This window comes from Vidua chalybeata, chromosome 4, assembly GCF_026979565.1.
Source record: "Vidua chalybeata isolate OUT-0048 chromosome 4, bVidCha1 merged haplotype, whole genome shotgun sequence".
Lineage (NCBI taxonomy): Eukaryota > Metazoa > Chordata > Aves > Passeriformes > Viduidae > Vidua > Vidua chalybeata.
In genome coordinates this window covers 48,418,620-48,437,715 of record NC_071533.1, presented here as the reverse complement: position 1 = coordinate 48,437,715, position 19,096 = coordinate 48,418,620, and the positions used below count along the sequence as shown (strand labels likewise).

The window sequence follows — 19,096 nt, the reverse complement described above, 5'->3', positions numbered from 1 at the left end:
GACTTGCTGGAAAACTGGAGACGGACTCAATACAAGAACATGTAATGAGAGGACTAGGGGGAATGGCTTCAAATTAAAAGAGACTAGGTTTAGATAAGAATGAGATATTGAGCAGAATTTTTTCACTGTGTAGATGGTGAGGCATTGGAACAGGTTGCCCAGAGAAGTTGTGGATGCCCCATACCTGGAAGTGTTCAAGATCAGACTGGATGGGACTTTGAGCAACCTGGTCTAATGAAAGGTGTCCCTGCTCATTAAGGTCACTTCAATGCAAATCCTTCTGTAATGGCAAGAGAAGAAGCTGTATATATCCAAATAAGGGAAAGGAGGTAAAAATCAGGAAGGCAGCTAGAGTACTTAATGAGCATTCTGCAAGAGTATCTGACAAGAAAAGCCATTCAAAGTTGAATTTATAATTAAGATGTTTCTCTGAAGTCCAGTGAGTCAGAAGGATATCTTCTAGTAAATGGTTGGAGTACTTCAAGTGCAATCTACAAAACTTGACCAAGAGGATGGCATAAAAGCTGCAATGAGAAATGCTAACATTAATTTGGCAGGAGTGGCAGCTCTCTTGTTCCTGTACATTTTTAGAATCAGAAGGAGGCCAACAAAATAGTGGGAAGGGGAAGCAGCAGTACAAACCAATAAGCAGCACTAGCTAAAGAGAACATCTTGAATGTTTTCTTTGTTTTCTTTGCCTGATTATCAGAACTGGACAGAGTTGGCATTCTGTTTGGGTTTGTTTTTCAGGAACACAGCCAGAGTAAACCCAAGAAAACAATCTAGAAGAGCACAATGATTTTTTAGGAAATAGAAGTTTTAATCAGAAGTGTTTACATTTAACAAACAAGCATTCATTTGTTCTACAGATTCAATCAGAACACCTGAGCAAGATAAAAATCTTCTATTACAGTGAACTTCTCTCTGCTTGCATGAACAAAAATAAAATAAAAAAAAATTAAAAGAAAAAAAAAAAAAAAAGAGGGTTCTTCTGTTTTGCAAAGTGTCAGAATGGCTACTGGTATCCAGTGGGCCTCCCTACCTCTGAATACTCTCTATAATCCAGTCTTGAAAACTGAGTGCTTTGGGAAACTGAAACTCATTATACCAAGAGAAAATCCCAGTTTTACCTTCCACCACAAGATGAAAGAGAACCAACCATGACAAAACACAAAAACAATCAACAAGTAACATGCCCAAGTTCAAATTTTTGCATAAGACTGTCCATATAAATAATTTTTTATCAAACTCTGTGTCATTCTTTCTATTGATGTGAAGAAGCCTAATTGGAAGGCAAGTTTCTATTTTATGAAAATCTCTGAGGGAAGATATTTATATTCAAATTCAGAAAGAAAAAAAAAACCCTGTTGCAAAATGAATAGGTACATCCCTTGACAATCTAACCTGGAAGTTAGAAAACTCACCTGGGGGGTGGAAAGTCTATATTCAATCATTTGTTCTCTCTGACTTAAAGAACTGGCAACTTCTACCTCCCACATAACTGCCCCAAGACTAAGGCTCATTTTCCCTCACCAAATTCCAACTTAGAACCATTTGTTGCTTCCCCTAACTAGCAAGGAATCATCTAAGCATTACTATCAAATATAATTTGAATTGCATTTTTATAGTAAGCCATCTGCATCTTTTGCTCTGGAAGTTATGTAATAAATTATAGACAGGACTATCACTTTCTGTGACATGCAAAAAATGACAGCAAATAGCAGCATATTTTGAAAAGAATATTCAGTTTCTGTGAATGCTGCAGTAGAAGACAGATAAACATCTATTTGGCCTGCCTTCCTTCCAGCAGTATTAATGAAATTTCAGCTATGGCAGATCCAGTAAAAAAGTAAGAGAAAATTTGTTTTTCCTGTATTTCAATTTGGCTCTATTCAGCTCATTCAGGAGGCATGTAGAAAAAAAAATCTGAATAAATAAGACAGAAGATGCATGCAGTGAGGTCCCAGGAGACACCAAGTTAAGCTAAATTTTCTTTAAGAAAATGTATTCATGGCAGTATGCTTCCCAGCCTCAGGCAAGAGCCTTCCAGATTCTTAAATGTTTAACTCCAATGAAAAAGGTGAAGGTATTGCATCAAATTTTCCTTTGTGAAGTATAAATTGGACAGAAACTTGAAACTATCTTATTTTTGAACAAACCATACAATGAGAATAATCTTAATAAATTTTACAAAGAGAAAATGTCTTTGACAACTCTCGCCTTTCTAATTTTTGGGGTTTTTTTCAGGTGCTTTTATACCTTCTTCCTTTTATCTATTCCTCATAAAGTCAATCAATCCTATGTCAGGTGTCTTCTTTTTTTTTCCTACTCATGTGTTGTATTTAATTTATCCTGATAATGATATGTCAATTTCTTTTGTCTTCACTGCAGAATCTCTTGGTATTTATTGTTTTAAAAACTTCTGTCTCCTCTTTTCAGAGCATTAACTGGAGGTTTTCTTTCAAGAAGGTTGAAAATATGAACAGTAGAGACAGATGCTTGCTTTAATAACCCTCTCTTTTCAAGGATCTCATCCATAAATTTTGAACATTGTTTACTAATTTAAAATTGAACTCTAACTACTAACTTCTAGCTTTTAGCCTTCACCTATTACTGCCACATTTACTCCTCCAGAGCCCATTTGTTTCTAATCATGGTGTCCCTCAATTCTCATTCCAATAACCTCTTAGTTAAAATACTTCAAGTCAGCAAAGTTACAGTGCTTCAACTAATACACAATCCAGGACTGCATCCCAGTTCATAGGAGGAATTATGAGTCCTGGCAGTTTTCCAGCACTAAAACAGCAATATCTAGGTGCACCCCAGCACCTCTCAGCTCTCCACCACCACCCCTCCAGCACTTGGTTTTCTTGGAAAGAGAAAGAAGCTGTGTTTTCTCTCACTGATTTCTCAGTATAGACAACATATGGCTCAAAACTGTGAGGCAATCTGCTCAGAGTCTAGCTGCACTCTCAGCTCTAACTCAATACAGCTTTTCACTTGAAGTTTCTATGAATGCAATTCCTTGGGGATAGCATTGAAAGACAGCCCCAGTTCATCTCACATCCAGCCAATGCAAGCCTGGTTCAATCAGCTTGAATAGCCTTCCATTTGTGTAAAGAAAAAGGAAAAAAATTTGCATTTTTCTTTGCCCATCCATATGTGGCTCATCAAAATCCAGTCTCCCACCTGCAATTCTTTAAGCTATGTATGTAGAAGGAAACATGAAACAGAAGGATTTCTTTCCCCCTGGATAAATTAAATCAATTCCCCTGTCATGCACTAGTGCTAAGGCACTGCCATCTAGTGTGGGAAATCAATATAACAAAGAAAGAGGAAAAATAGAAAAGAAAAAAAAATATAAAGAGCATTTACCAAAAGGCAGATGAAATTCTACTGACTTCCATCAATTTTGAATTCATGATATTCATAACATTCACCATTCCACTTTATGGTAAAGCACAGAAGCCCTCCCTTTTAAGGAAAATCTCTGACCTGATAGGCTGCAATGGCTTCCATCACATGGTACTGCATCATGTCAGACAAACTCAGCAGAGCCCTTAGTCCCAGCAGCCTCATTTGGTGTAACTCTGTAAAACTAAAATCCTACAGTATTTAATGGTAGGAATCTCTTGATAGAAAAGAGCTTTTTCTTAATTACCACACATTTTACTGCAAATTTACAGTTTCAAGACTCGATTTTCTAAATCATGTTATATGGAAAGCATTGCAACATAGCAATCTGCAAGACCAGAAAATCAGAAATTTATGGATTTTGCCACTTTGTATAATAGCTGAAGATTTTCTCTTGTCTTCCAGACATTCCTTTCCATGCAGCCCCAGTTTCCTTTGTTTTATGTCCTGTGTAATTACCTACAATTGTTCAATGAACATGCAAAGGATTTGACCTGTTTCGCTTGGACCAGCTTTGTACAGATGAAGTTAAGTACACATGACATGAGCCAATGGAGCATAGATAGAATAAATTTACAAAAGTTGCAGAGCCTTCATAAAGACCAGTGATTATAAACACCTTTATATTATTTAGTATTTCTACAACTTGTTGTAATCTCTATATTACTGCCGTTATTATCAAGAATTTTAAACACTTGATTAAAGCTGTTGCTGACTTCTTTCCAGAACTGTAGCAAGAGAGTTTTATGTATTGCTGGTACAGATATTCTGTATCATCCTCTTTAGAGGATGAACAAAACTCTTTAGAATACAAGCTACATCAATGACTGAAAGTTCACACAACACAAGCCAAAGGGTTTTGAATACCGTGTAACTTAATTTTTGATTTATATTTAATGTGAACATAGAGGCACAGACTAGCTGACACCATCAAGACATCCAGATGTTCTCTGAGTGGATGCAGGTGAGCTCATAACAAGAGTATCTGTACCAATCTGTGCAATAAATAGTGAGGGAAATATATTATACCTTAACAACATATGCCTCACCTAGAAAAATAACTTTTGAGAAGAAAACATATTACTAGGCATAACTGACACAATTTCATTGATATTGAGTGTTTTGACAACCTACAACTGACACAAGAATTTACTTAAGATCTTTTTATTATGCCGCTTCTCTATGATCATGTATCTATATTTAACTATTAGGTATCAGTCAAATCAAACAATATTTCTGTTTTAGTTTGTTGTCATAAGGGAATTCTTAACAGCACAAAGAACCTTCAGCTACATCACTTCAGCAATCTTTTCAGTAATGTGGGAAAAGCAAGAGGAATATCCAACATTTTTTTTATAATCCTAGTTACTAGTGCCTCATGTTCTATTCTTACATTAAAATTTCAAGAAAGAAAAAATTTAAACTGTTGAAATACCCTAATAATTAACTACCTTGTATTTAAGCTATGCATCCATTCCGCAGTGTATTGCTAACAAGTATCTCCATATTGTTCATATTTCCTTTATTATTATTTTTAATAGTAAAAAAGGCTACCAAAATAATCCTCTTCAGCATTTTTGCAGTCGCTACATAAATTGATTCAAGCTATGCTAGGGGAAAAATACTGAAGTTGAAAATCAGCAGCAAAAAAATATGTCACAGTAAAGGAATTCAACACTGATTAAAACCATCAAAATGGAGAGAAACCCAAAGAAATCAAAGGCAGTCTGTCACCTTTGTGAGAGATAGCACCAGAATCTCTCTAAAGAATGACAATAAAAATTATTAAAGTTTTAAACAGTGGCGATTTTCTAAATTTGTGATAGTTCTTTCTTCAAGCAACATGTGATCAACAACAACAGTGCTATCCAATAAGTAGTTTGATTACTTTTTCAGATACTTTCTTAACTGTGGCATATTTAAAATTCTATGTCTTTGAATTTGGGCCAGAAAGTCCTATAAGAAACTTTATCCTGAAGCAATTGTTTCCATTCTGATAAGACACACTGATGTAAGTAAAAAGACAACATAAAGCTAAAGCTTTGAAGTTTTTGACTTTGAGAATAATCAGAATTTATAGCTTTCTAGCATCTACATAATTTACCTGCAGCAGTTCAGTTCCCCTGTTCTGAGAAGTGTTTTCAAATAGCCAATGTCAATGTAAATCACATCAGAGAAGAGAACCAGAAGATAACTTAGGAGCAGTCCAACCTTCTGCTCAAAAGCACGGTCAGTAATGAGGTTGGATCAGGTTAGCAGGGCTCGATCCAGACAAGTCCTGAAAGCCTGAAAGGACACACAACACGCACAGCATCACTGCACAGACTGTTTCAACACCTCCTTAACGGAGGAAATGTTTTGCCTTTCATCAAGGAACTTTTAAGTCTATTAGGAAGCTTGAAGGCTGAGTTTTATGTGCCTACCACATGTAACATTTAATACTCTTAATTTTCTGATCCACAGTCAAAAACCATATACCTTTTTGAACTGAAATTATGGCAACATGCTCTGGATCAGCAGTAATTGTCTAGTAATTTGCAATAGTCTTGCTACATGACTGATTGATAATAAATAGCTTTTACTAGCATTGCTTTCACTGTTACAAACTGACCCAATTGAGCAAGTTAATGAATGAGAGCTAACCACTGCTAGGAAGCAAGGTGAATTTCAATAAAATGTCAATTTCTGGATTGCTAAACCTACGCTATAACCACAGGATAAGGAAGGAAAGAAATAAGTGTTGTTTACTGCCAGTCATGGAGCTGATAAGAAAAACTAAATTTTCCAAACCAGCAGTCTAAATTCAAATTTTTCTATCCCTGCTGTTTGCCTGGTACTCAAAGTGCAGATAGAAATTTTCACTGAACTTGACTGGATTTTCTGAAAATACATTCAAGATTGAAAGCATTGATTTGGAGGTCAATTTTATTCTCATATTATTCTCAAATGTGATTCATTACACAGTTCATTTAAAAGGTTAACTATTTTTGCTAGTAATCTCATTATGATGACAGAGGATAATCCTGATTTCAAAATCATGTAATAAAATATTTAAAATAAACAAAGGATGTCTTCTCATTGTTCAGAATATTTTTTCTGTGTTTAGAAAATGCAGCTAAGCAACCACTCCAGCTTTCCTTTGTACCTTCATGCATCATGTGTGACAATACAAAAAGTCTTGCATACATCATTAATATTAATTATAAATGAAAAAAATTGCCATAGTCTAAAAAGCAAATAATTTTTTCCATTTTTTTATTTCAGGTTACATATTGCTTACAACAACTGCTTTTGCCCCTCCATACTTTGCAGACAAATAAAGAATATTTAGATTAACTAAATTAAGTTTGAGGTTACTATTGAATTTAAGCTGCTTCAGCAGCATGGTCGCAAGAACACAAATGGTGTGCCATAACACTGCATAAATATTAGTTAGATGCAACTCTGGTCTTACTGGTGCCTTTGACCAAGAACCCTTTGGTTTTCATGCATAAAAATAACCCAAGGAGTTATTTCTCATGTATTTTGCGCTATAATAAGTTTTTAAATTGTGGAATGCCCCACCCTGACTCAGTGCTCTGGCACTGAAGCACACCTGTGACTATGGTGCCTGGCCAGAGGTCATTGGAGGACGCAGCTCTTGGCTTATTTGCTGGTATTCACAGAGGGCAGACATGGGAAATAATATAAATATCAATATATATAGATACCCACGGGACACCCCCAGGGCTGTACTAGCCCTGACAGACCCACTGGGCTTCCCCAACCTGCCCAGGACCCATTCCAGCTGTCCCCCCTGGGGATGGCAGACCCCAAGGCAGCAGCACCTACACTCTCTAGTTCCCCATGGCCTTACACCCACCTTGCCAAGGCCACCCAAAAGCACCATGAGCCCCACATACACTTTTGGCAAAGGTGACCAATGTTCAATCTTGCTCCTAAGTCCATGTCAGACCCCTCAAACCAGAAAAGCAAAACCATCTTCTGAAGACATGGACTTGCACAGGCCATGCAGTTTTTATTCACGGCATCCCTAGAAATGGGATTTAGGAAGGAAGTACTGCCAGGAGACAGTACCTGGGGAACTGATTAGACAGAGAGCATTTAACCTAATCTCCTCTGCCATGAGCACATTCTGCTTCCTGTAATTAGATGTGATCACAGATGCAATTATTTAGTGGCATAATTCCACCAATTCAGACACCAAACTGCTACAGGTGGAAAAAATAAATACTGAAAGTAGAGGAATAAAAATGTGAGTGTTGTTATGGCTGGAGGCTGAACTACTAGACAGCTAAAAGTCACATGAAAATATAAACTTAGCAGATTATGAGGTAAAACTTCAAAAATTCCAGTATTTTCAAGTATCTAAGTAACAATCAGTTCTGAAAAGTTTGTCCCTTCTATCCTAAAGAATTACAGGGTTATTTTGAAGCCAAAGGATGTCATTATCTGTTACTCCATATGTTTTAGGGGGAACAAAACCACACAGACTGCATCTGTCTATAAGATTTATATTCACTTCCTGTATCCCCAGAAACAAACTGACAGTGTGAAGATGAGAAATTTATATTTGTAAGCTATGACAACATTAAGATAGGTAAACAAGCACAGCTTTCTGAGGGATTGGTAACAGAAAATTGAAATCTATGGGTCCTGGGAAAGTAAAAATTCCAAGCAGGATTGCTAATTACAGTGGTCTTAGCTCCATTCCTTAAAGAGTTTTGTTTTCCTCTTTAAATATGATAAGGTTTAACTGCACATACAGATTCTGAAAATTCTTTCTCCAAAGAAGGGGTACTTCAATGCTAAGTCAAGCAGAAAGGGTGTGGGATTTGATGCCAAAATTTTGAAATTAAAAGCGGATAGAAACTACCTTGCTTGAACAACAGTCCTATTCCATCTTGCATCATAAATAGATAAATTATTTTCTTCTTTCTTTTTCCCCCCTCTGAAGTCCATGTAGCTGCAGCAATATTGATCAGTATTTGTATAAAGCTCTATAATGGTATTTTTAGAAGGACAGAATGAGTGATATTTATATTACCAAACACTGGAAAGAGACAAAAATAGATGGAAAGGCAAGAGTAGCCATGCCTCTGCTTTGTTTCAGAACTGCTCAAAAGCCACAGTAGGCATTAACAACAGAAATAGTAACAGCTGTCTGAAAAGAACAATACTGGTGAGTGACTGCCTATAAAAGGGTGACTGTGAGAAGAAAGGGAAAGAAAATCTGTTTACTAAGAAAAACTAGCAAAAAGTGTTGTTTAGTTTTAATCTTTCTCCACTGTATTATCTACACATTACACTAATTAAATTGTTGGCATTCAATTTTACTGATTTATTTTATCTGCCTTCCAGCCCTTCTGTAGTTGATTTTCGTATTATTTTGTATTCATGAGTTTCAATGAGAATGAAAAAGCTTGGATTAAGAACCAGAGTGTTAGAGTACTTCTGTATACATAAACTGGACATCTGTCATTACTCTCATAGTTTTGCAGGTATCGTGGTTTTAATGATGATTTGAGTAACAAAAGAGGGAAAATCTCATTTAATTAAACTGTTAGTAAGAGGTTATGAAATTAACCCTTTTCCAGAAAAAATATTTATATAATCATGAATATGTGCAATTCTAGACCTTTTTGCTCCTATCATTAAATAAAGAGTTTCACAGAGCCCTGTGACATATATAAAATATTCACTAATACAAAGCTTTTGGAATGATAGTACACTTTCAATAACTTCTGTGGAATATACTGACATAGTTGCAATCCTTGAAAGAACCTCTGAACATGTACATCCAATAACATATAGAAGAATTTCACTACTAACTTAAGTTGCAGGAGAATGTTTATAACAGAATGTGACAAGAGTACCTGAGCACTAGTACTTCTCTCTTTGGGAATATCTGTTAATACTACTAAAGGGTAAAACCCAGCATGCATGAAAGAGAAATATACAAATACATCTGAAGCTTATTGTTGTTCGCTTATTCAACAAAAAAATATACTGACTTAGTTTCTGAATAATATCTTTCTGCTAATGCAAAGAGAACATCTCTATAATTATTAAATACAACTGAACATATGCTAAGTGAAGACTTGAATCTTTACTTTCATTTATAATAGTCAATGATGATGCTGATTTTCCCCCTCAGTTTCCCAGCCCACAACCTTCTACCCCTGAAGAGGTGTGCAGAATACCTATTTCAGTGCACTAGTTGCACTTGTAACTGAATTGTTGTCTCTGGGTTGAGTTATTCATAGTATTTTTTTAAAAAAGTGTTGTACCATTCCCTTCAAAAGAAAGTACTATAATTTTTTATTCTATAAGCTAGTCTAGTTTTCTTTTTTTGCTAAGTGCGTGTCATTGGGACAGAAAACAGGTCAGGTACGGGGTACGTGACTGGAGCAGTACAAAGCCAACCCAGAGGCGGTGGCAGACCCCAGAGGCAGCAGCCCCTGTCTCTGCACCTCTTGCTCAGAGCCTCTGCCACAGGGTTCAGGCATGTTAGGAACAATGAGAAAGGGGACAAATACATTTTGACCCAACTGCTCTCAGCTGCAAGATATTGATGAAGGAATCATTGCACCAGCTGTAACTCAGAGCAGTCTTCACACTGCTTAAGGCCAGGCAAACCCCATAGCACAAGGAATGGATAAACACACTGTTCCATAGCTCTGAGGGCATATCTCCCCTTTTGAGCAACTCCAGGAAAGACAAGATACAATGAATCTCACAAAGAAACAGTATTTGCATAAAAGTTTTAAAAGCATTGCATTCATCTGGTTGCAAGAATCATGAAGCTCATTAACACCACTGTGATTTTGACTGGTGAAGTCCCCAGAATATTTAGAGCTGTGATGATATGAATGGAGTTGCACCTTGCAGCAAGATGCACCCTTTAGTTTGTCTTCTGAAGCTACACTGTCAAAATGTAACAAACATGATAAGTTTAGCTACCACAATCTGATAAAATGCAACCAAAATGGAATGGCATCAGTTTCTAAAGTTGCCGTAAAAATTACAAATCATCACTGCTTAACTCCTGACAGGATTTGGTATTAGAAACAGTTACAAAACCAAAGAAGCACTGGTGTAGTTTGAATTTCACCTTTATGTGAGGGACTAGCACAAGGCTATTTGTTGCTTCAGTCCCAGTGCAGTTGCAAATTTGAATGGAACTTGATTCTGAGTTTCACACACTGTGGGTCCTTATATATATGATTAGTTCCATTTAGGTCAAAGAAAAAAACCAAAAAGTAATTAATTCTCTTAATATTCTTCAATTTTTATGAGGTAAAAGCTAAATATGCAATTATTGGCTTAAAAATAAAAAATAAAAATAATACAAAACATTGAAATGAAAGTACTTTGTTTCTGTTGAGAATATTTTACACATAGAACATTTTTCTCTTAATGTTTATTCAATATATGAATTTTAAGTAAAGTATAAATTACTTCTTCTGATAAAGAACATGCAGTTTGATCAAGCTGGAGTGAACAATCTCTCCAGGAAATCCATCATGAAGCATTTGATTTGCTAAAGCAAAATGGAATTTGCCTAGTCATTTTTTTAAGGATTTTTCACTGGAGTTCCAGTGGCTCAGTTTATAAAAGAGCTATCTATGATTTGAGTGGCATTAGTACTCCACATGCTTTAGGAAATAAAGGTCTTGTAAGGAGAAGTGAAACAAAATCATCCTTGGATATAAAAGTAACATCCATTTGTTAGGTTAGGATCTTAGCTGGTATAGAGCCTTCAACTTTTTTCAATCATAGTCAAATAACCACCAACCAAATAAGCAACCTGTAGTGTGAAAAAGCCCTGCAAACACAACCATGGCCAGTTTAACTCTGTAACAGACTTCTTACAGTAAAGTACTCCAAAACTGAAGAAAGAAAATCTGAAGAAAAATCTGGGAGCAAATGCAGAGCAGGGCTGCACCACTCACCTCTCTTGCAGCATGTGACACCCAGGACCTGCTGAGTTGCTGAGACAGTGGAGGACAATGCTGAGCTGGCTGCAACCTCCACTAAGAATCACACCAGTCTCAAGCTGCTCAGGACCCCAGCAGGGTGAGATGGATGCACACCACCCTGTGCACTTTCCTTCTTGACCCATCTGGGTATTCTGAGCTCATCCTTAAACTGGTAACACACCAGAACATGAGCAATTACTTCTGGCCGCTTTGTCCAGGCCCTCCTGGTATTCAGCTGGACCAAGAAGATGACCTTTCCTGATACTCTTCCCTCCTCACACCCACAGGATCTTTCTTTTGACCTCTGAGAGAGGTGCCTGAGCAGTTTTTAATTTCTAGACACTTGTGTGTGGAACTATGGCAAGAAAGGGGCTAATGTGACAATCAATGAACAAACCTCATGGTGCAAATCTCAGTGATTTTTTGTTTGCCACACAAATTCTCACCACAGTGTAACAAATGTGGTATTTACAGCAAAGGAGAAGACCAGCCATAATGAAATGCCAGCCATATCATACTGAGAAAGCAAACGTTGCAGAATATATTTTATTAGCAGTAATGCTTTAATTTTAAGTTATCTGCCTGGAACAATATTTAAAAAAAACTTTTGTATGCAGAACTTCTGTGCGTGAACAGTAGATAACTAGAATTTCATGTTGACACTAAAGAAAAAATAAAATATGATTTGCTCATCTTACTGTGAAAAAATAAACATTTCCCTGCAACTACTGTCATAAATCCTTGAAAATCTATGAAATGATCTGACACCAAGAAGTGGTTCTCCTGCAAAATATTACAGATCCAGCAAAGTCAGCTTTTCTAACACTGTCACTTTTTTCCCCAAGTAATCCACAAGAAATACCAGTCTGGGATAATATCAAAGCCACTGTGTTTCCATTTCCCGACATCAGAAAAAACAGCTGCTTCCATCAATTCTTGCTTATTCTTTATCTAGCATTGATCCTGGTATATAATATCCAGGATAGTTGATTTTCTTAGTTAATCTCTAATTCTATTTTTAAAATACCACACAACATTTTCAACACCCAGCTCTAAATATTAAAAAGGCTCCACAATACTTAAAATATGATTTTTCTGTAGTAAGGCCAGAAACTGGAGACGATTGAAAAAATGTAATCACAAATCATTGTATTGAGTTATGCGTATTTTGAAGGAAGTGTAAAAAAAATCAAGAGGTTCCTGGCACAGCTTTTCACTGCAGCAGTGTCTTTTATCTGTTGGAGAGGAATGCAGGTTATTTTCATTTTTTAGAAAGTCAAATCTGTTCAAAGTTCTTTTAAATCTCATATTTTAAAACAATTCTGAGATAAAGTCTATTGGTTGAAATTATGACTAACATCAGAATACCAGTTTCAGTAGACTAGATTATTCCATTATATCAAGTGGCAGCATAAGAGTAATATTCTTATATTATTAAATATGACTGCACACTTTGATTCATCCCTTTGCATTCAGGAACATACATATTGAAACAATGGCAAGATAAGAAGCAGTCTATTACTTATTTAATTTTAAGCTGTATTAAGAGTTGAGCTGAAATCATAAGACAGAACATCCTAAAATTCCACACCAGTTTTCCAGAGTCAAAGGACTGCCTACAAAAATCTCTCTTTAAAGGGAGGACTATTTTGCTCAACAGTCCTGTCAGAAACAACAATCTAGATCTTGAAACTGTTAGAAATCTGAAGCTTTTCTATACTGTGCTTGTGATACTGATTTAATCCTTCACATCATCCTGCCACAACAAAAATTTGTACTCTAATCTTATGCTCTGGTTCAGGTTCAAAGTAAATTGTCCACATTTATCTCCATGTATCACAGAGATGTAAATTCCTTGGTCTCCTTTTTCTCCTCAATGTCTTACATATATTTATTCCAGATTAAAAAAAAATGGCACAGATACACTCCACCAAAGATGCAGCGATGGATGGAGAAGAGCTTGACATGGTCACAGTAACCACTTGCAGGATGGCCTTCACAGCACTCTGCCCTCAAAAGAGCAGTCTAGGGTTATCTGCCAACCTATCAACCCCTTACTATCCCAGTGGGATACTGAACTGGACTTGGCACTTACAATTAACAACTCAATGTATTTTACATGCAATGACACAATCAATGTTGGTTAGGTTTCACTGTTGTTGGCTGGGCTTTTTTTGGAGGGGGTTGCTGCTATAATTTTGTTTGAGTTTGGGGTTTTTTTTTTTTTTTTTTTTTTTTTTATACCATATTGCCTCTTAAAAATTCATTTCTTCCAACTGCTTATTCCCCATCTGATTACAAAAATATTATCACTTGTTTATGACAATTTCCACAGCATCCAATGTAATCTCAAAATGCTGTGACTTCGAGTGGAAAATAAGCACCATAAATCCATGATAATGTCACCTGTTATAAAACAAAAACAAGAGAAAACAGAAATTGTCATATGTGAAACAGGAGTGTCAACACAGAAAGCATGTCAAAATTTTCAGGAAATACTACTGCATTCTTCTTATAATAAAGATGTCAGTTCAGCATAGTAAGCTTTCAGCTGAGCACAATACTCTCAACACCCCTAAGTCACATTGCATAGCAGATGTTAAAAGTAAAATCCATTAGGACTAATTAGATTCTACAGAAAAAAAAAACTAGTAATAGCATGCACAGGCAATCTTGCATTACACAACTGTACTGAGAGATACCATGAACCACAAAAAAAAAATCCCCCCAAAAACATTAAACATATACATTTCACCCTTTTCTCACCAAGATGTAGCTAACAGAAGACATGTTACAGTGCTTGCAGCCACAGGAAGAAGCAAGGTCTTTTGTATCCAGTTAGAAGCAGCTTTTGTGACAGCCATAACCTACTGTATATCAACAGGTAATTAATTAATCTGTCATCCTCTATGGCAGTGTGAAACTAAGCAGCAGAAGAGTTTGAGCATCCTTCCCAAACTGCATATGCATTTCATATTACACTAACCTGACCCAAGTCATCCTCACATGTACTAAAGTGAGACTTAATAGCATGGAGCCAAAAAAAACCAGTTTGTGGTACTCTCTGATAGAGCTTTTTCACTACCATATAGAAGCTTACTCCTTTAACTGGCCATTAAGAGACAGGGACAGGATTTGTAATGGACATCTGGAACAGATCTATGAGTACTTTTCAGAATTGAGCCACCAATGCAAGGTACAGGCTAAATTCAGGCCATGTACTAACTGTGTAGACAAATGAATCTGTCACTGCATACATGATAGCTCAAACACCACTAGGGGCAAAGAACTTAATTTTTTTAATAGGATTTATACATACTAAGAAGGAAATCTGGTTTGGTATTCGTCATGACACATTGCCAAAGGCTGAAGTGTTATTTCTTTGTAAGCAGTGTCAAATAACCTCTGATTCCTCAATCAGAATTAGTCTGCATCTATCCCTAGATATTAAGCAGCTCATAAATGAGTTAAATGTATATGCAATATCCCAGGTGAATTTGATCTTCCAGAATGTTTAAGGATATAAAGTAATTTCCATTTTTTTAGAAAAGTGATAGATGATCATTTCAACTCAAAAAACCTACCAAAGTTTGAAAGATCCTAGAAACAGACCTGAAATATGTTTCACAAACCACAGATTAAATCTTTGTCTTTCTTTAGTAGCTCTTGGGTAGAAACTCATTCAGCTACTTATGGCCTCAGAAAACAGACAGAAAGAATATATCCTCATGTATATTTTCAATCACTTTACTATCTACCATTACTAGGAAACAGAATTGTCCACAGTCCTCAGGAGAAATGGTGAAAAATAAGTTTATGTGACTGCTATGGACTTACAGCAACAAATAATACAGCTGCTGTTGTTTGCAGATGCTCATGATGTGAATAACAAATGCAAATGCAGGTACAGCTTTTTTTCCAGTGGGATATAAAACTGGGTTTCTTCTTTGCTAGCACCAAATTAAGTCTCAGGCACTGTCCAAAACTGAAATAAGCTCCCTAAAGTCTTTCGCCTTGATATTTTTTTGCCCGTAAAACACAGCCCGGGGTTGGACCTGAGAGCTCTTGAAATCAGCAAGTTAAACTTCCCATCTAAAACTGCTTCCTCTTCAGGGTTCATGGGGACATTTCACAATGAATGAATTGAAAAGCAACTGCTCTTCTTCTTGTGTATTAAGGTCTGCTCATGAGCAAGGAAGGAACAGGGCCCTGGCTAAGGCTGTTGGAGAGCTTAGAGCCAGTAGCCCTGATCCCTCTTGTCACTCTTGGTGCAGAGCACAAGGCTTCCAAGGTTCGCTCTCCCTTGGCTGGATTCTTGTGCAGCTGTCAGGTAAGGCAGCAGCACACACACAATCCATCCAGGGCATGTTATGATTATTATTATAATAAAGTGTTGTCTTAGCAACAGTCTCCATCAATTGGACATCTAGTCAGACTAAAAAAAAAAGACAACAAAAAAACTAAAGCATTTACTTCAGGCACTGTTTCACATCTTTCTCTTCCCATTTTGGTGATTTTTCTTAAGTGTTGTTTCCATCTTGCTATATTTCAGAGAATGTATCTGATCATAAAACAATGTATAAAGTCGTTATACAAAAAAGATTCTAAATGCAAAACAAGCAACCAACATCTTTTCAGCCTATTTTTATCTTAGCCATTTTTTTTGCATTCAGAAGTAAAATAAAACAAAACTCCCACCTGAAAAATTAAGCAAAACCATAAATTTTCAGTTAATTGTATCAATTTAAGTAATTAACTATTTTACTCTTCACATCAGAAGCTTGAACTAAAAACCAAAACAAAAATCATGACATACAACATCCAGTTCATCCCTGGCATTATTCCAAATAAATCAGTGGTATTACACTGGGGATTAATTTGGAACACTGATGTGAATTAGAGGACTGTTCTATACAGCAACCTCATCATAACATACACACAAGAAAATAACCAAAACATTATGAGCATCACAAATGCACACAAAAAAAAATTATGCACCTACAAATCTATTTATAAGCAAACAGTACATACTATTTCAAGGAAATTTTATTCTTTAGAAAATAATTACATCAAATTTTCTGAGAAAGAACGTTTAATAATCATGTGAAATACTTGATAGAATTCCACCCAGGAGAATGTGAAGCTCCTCTAGAGCTCAATTTTCACATATTCCATTGAAATACGACCAGTGGTAAGTTATGTAATTAATCTTCAAAAACTGTTTTAACCCAGTTTCAAAGATTGATCTGAGTATTCAAGTCTGCTCAGCAAATGGAAGTCACCACCTATACAATATAAACTAATGAATTTCCCCTCCTAGTAGAAAACCATTCACATTTCCCTCCTCTATTAAATACCGTGCCTAAGTCCACTTTTGCAGGGCAAACAAGTTGCTTCTGTTCAGCTGCCTAACCAGTGAAGTTAGTCAGAGGCTGTATCTCCCACCTCACCAGAGGCAGGCAGATGCTCTGCCAATTCATCCCTTCTTTGCTCAGGGAGCGTGAGACCACACAGAGGCAGGAGAAGAAAGAAGTGGATGCATCTCTCTTCTGCCGACTCGCTCGTCTCTCAAACACATCTGTAATCTTTAAGGCTGCCTCTGCCTTTCGAAGACAAATCTCTGCCAGGGGATGGTGTTCTCGATCCAGCTGCAGTTTCATGACCCGAACCCGCTGCTCAGCCAGTGCCCTACATAGCACTATATACTTTGCCAGATTGAAACTCATTCGTCATCGCTCGGTTTTCCTATCTGCGAGTGACCCGAAACCTCTAAAGCTACCCACAGCCAACCAGCGAAGTTGTTTAGGAGCTGTGTAATGGCTATGGAGTGGTTAATTTCTCTTTTCCAATTTTCATCCACCTTGGAGCCAGACTCTTTCTTGCTCCTTGGGAAGTTGGCTGTGCCCTCGCTGCCCCTTCCCTCACGGGGACAGTGCCTAGGCGCAGTGCGCTCACTTGAAGAAAACGCAGCGATAAAATATTAAAACCCTTCCTTGCTCGGGGATCTCTGCGTCGCCTCGCTGGCGGGGAACACCGCAACGCTCCGCGCCGGAGCCGGAGCCGCGCCCGCCCGCACCGCGCCCGCCCACATGGGCAGGGACACCCCCCGAGGTCGTAGCCCCCCGACCCGTAACCAGTGACCCTTCCCCCGGGACACCCTGACACGTAGGGGCTGCCTCTCGGCACTGAAAGGCGGGATCAGCCCAGGCTGCCCCACGGCGTGTGCGTGGGGAAATGCTCCCACGCCGCGCTCCGGACGGGGCATTTTAAGCAGTCCTGTCCCGCCCCCACAACGCACAAAATGAAATTTGAACTATGGCGGTGACAGAGCGGAGTGAGGGGAAGCGGGGCAGCCCCCATTTCTCTCCAGCTACATGTTGCTTTGGGACAGCAAGTGCTCTGGGTGTACAGCTGTACTTTAGGTGCACCCGCCGGGGCCGAGGGCAAGGGGGACGACACCGGGGCGCGAGCAGCACTTACTGAAGAAGATGTACTCTGTGTAGCTGCTCCAGATCTTGTCGTCCCTGTACTGGTTGATGAACGCGGCGGTGCCGGTGGAGTTGCAAGCCACCATGTGGAAGCCCGCCTCGGAGAGCCGGTCGAAGGCTTGTTCCAGGTAGGTGAATTTGAGGTAGAAGCGGGAGGTGTACTTCTCGGGGGGGCGGTCGGGGTCACGGCTCTCGTTGAGGGTCTCTCCGAAGACCTCCTTGGCCAGGGCGATCCTACCGCACACCATGATGCGGGCGACGCGGCGGAACTTGGCGTCCGCCTGGTTGTCCCGCACCGTGGTGTAGGAGCCGCGGTAGCCCACGGTGAGAAAGCCCGAGCGCTTGTCCAGCGCCGCCCGCTGAAGCCGGTCGCTGCTGCCCTGCGAGTTGCTATCCTCCAGGTCGCTCTGGCAGCCCTCGTCGTTGAGCGAGCTCTGCTTGGTGACCTTGGGCGACAGCAGCTTCACCAGGTCGCCCAGCTGGAAGTACTCGGCCTCCCGCAGGAGCCGTTCCTTCTCGGGGAAGTGCTCGGGCAGCGCCAGCTGCTTGTCCCGCAGGTAATCCAACACGTACCTGAAGAGGAAGCCGTCGCGGTCGATGAAGAAGCGCGCCCGGCTGTCCCTGGGCAGCTGGCGGGCCGCCGCCGGGCCGCCCCGGCACGGGGAGAACATGGTGGCCAGCGTGCTGTCCGGGACGCTGAGCAGCGTGGAGTGCCTCGTCACGTACACCTGGCCCCCCACGTTCAGCTCCACCACCTCGGGGAACGGCGAGCCCGACGGCCCCGACACCATGTCGCTGATGGGCAGGATGCTGCCGCCCGCCTCCTTCAAAGCCATGGCTGCGAGCGGGCGGCCGCGAAGGAGGGTCTCCCTCCTAAAAAAGCCGGCCTCCCTCCACCCCTCCTTCCCTCCCCTCCCCTCCACCCACACCTCCCTTCCTCCTCCTCCTCCTCCTCCTCCTCCTCCTTCTTCTTCTCCTCCTTCTCCTCCTTCCCCCGCCACCCGGCGCGCCCGGAAGCGCCTGGACGGAGCCGCTGCTCCGCCGCCCTCCGCCGACAGCGGGCGGCAGGACCCCGGCCCGGGCGTCCTCTCTCTGTCCCGGCGGTGGGACAGCCTGGGCTGGGCTCTGGGCTGGCCCGGCCCGGCCCGGCACGACCCGACCCGAGCGCCCCCCGGCCCTGCCCGCTCCGCCCGCGGGGCGCGGGGCCCGCAG

At 39.6% G+C, this 19,096-nt stretch overlaps 1 protein-coding gene across 1 annotated transcript in view; it reads right to left on the bottom strand.

Moving 5' to 3' along the window:
* Positions 1 to 18,761, bottom strand: part of KCTD8 (potassium channel tetramerization domain containing 8) — a 96,089-nt gene extending 77,328 nt beyond the window's left edge. Inside the window, exon 1 of the mRNA XM_053940673.1 lies at positions 17,877 to 18,761. Within this exon, the coding sequence (XP_053796648.1) occupies positions 17,877 to 18,720 (844 nt within the window). The 5' untranslated portion in view covers positions 18,721 to 18,761. The remainder of the gene's footprint in view (positions 1 to 17,876) is intronic.
* Between the last annotated feature and the right edge of the window lie 335 nt (positions 18,762 to 19,096).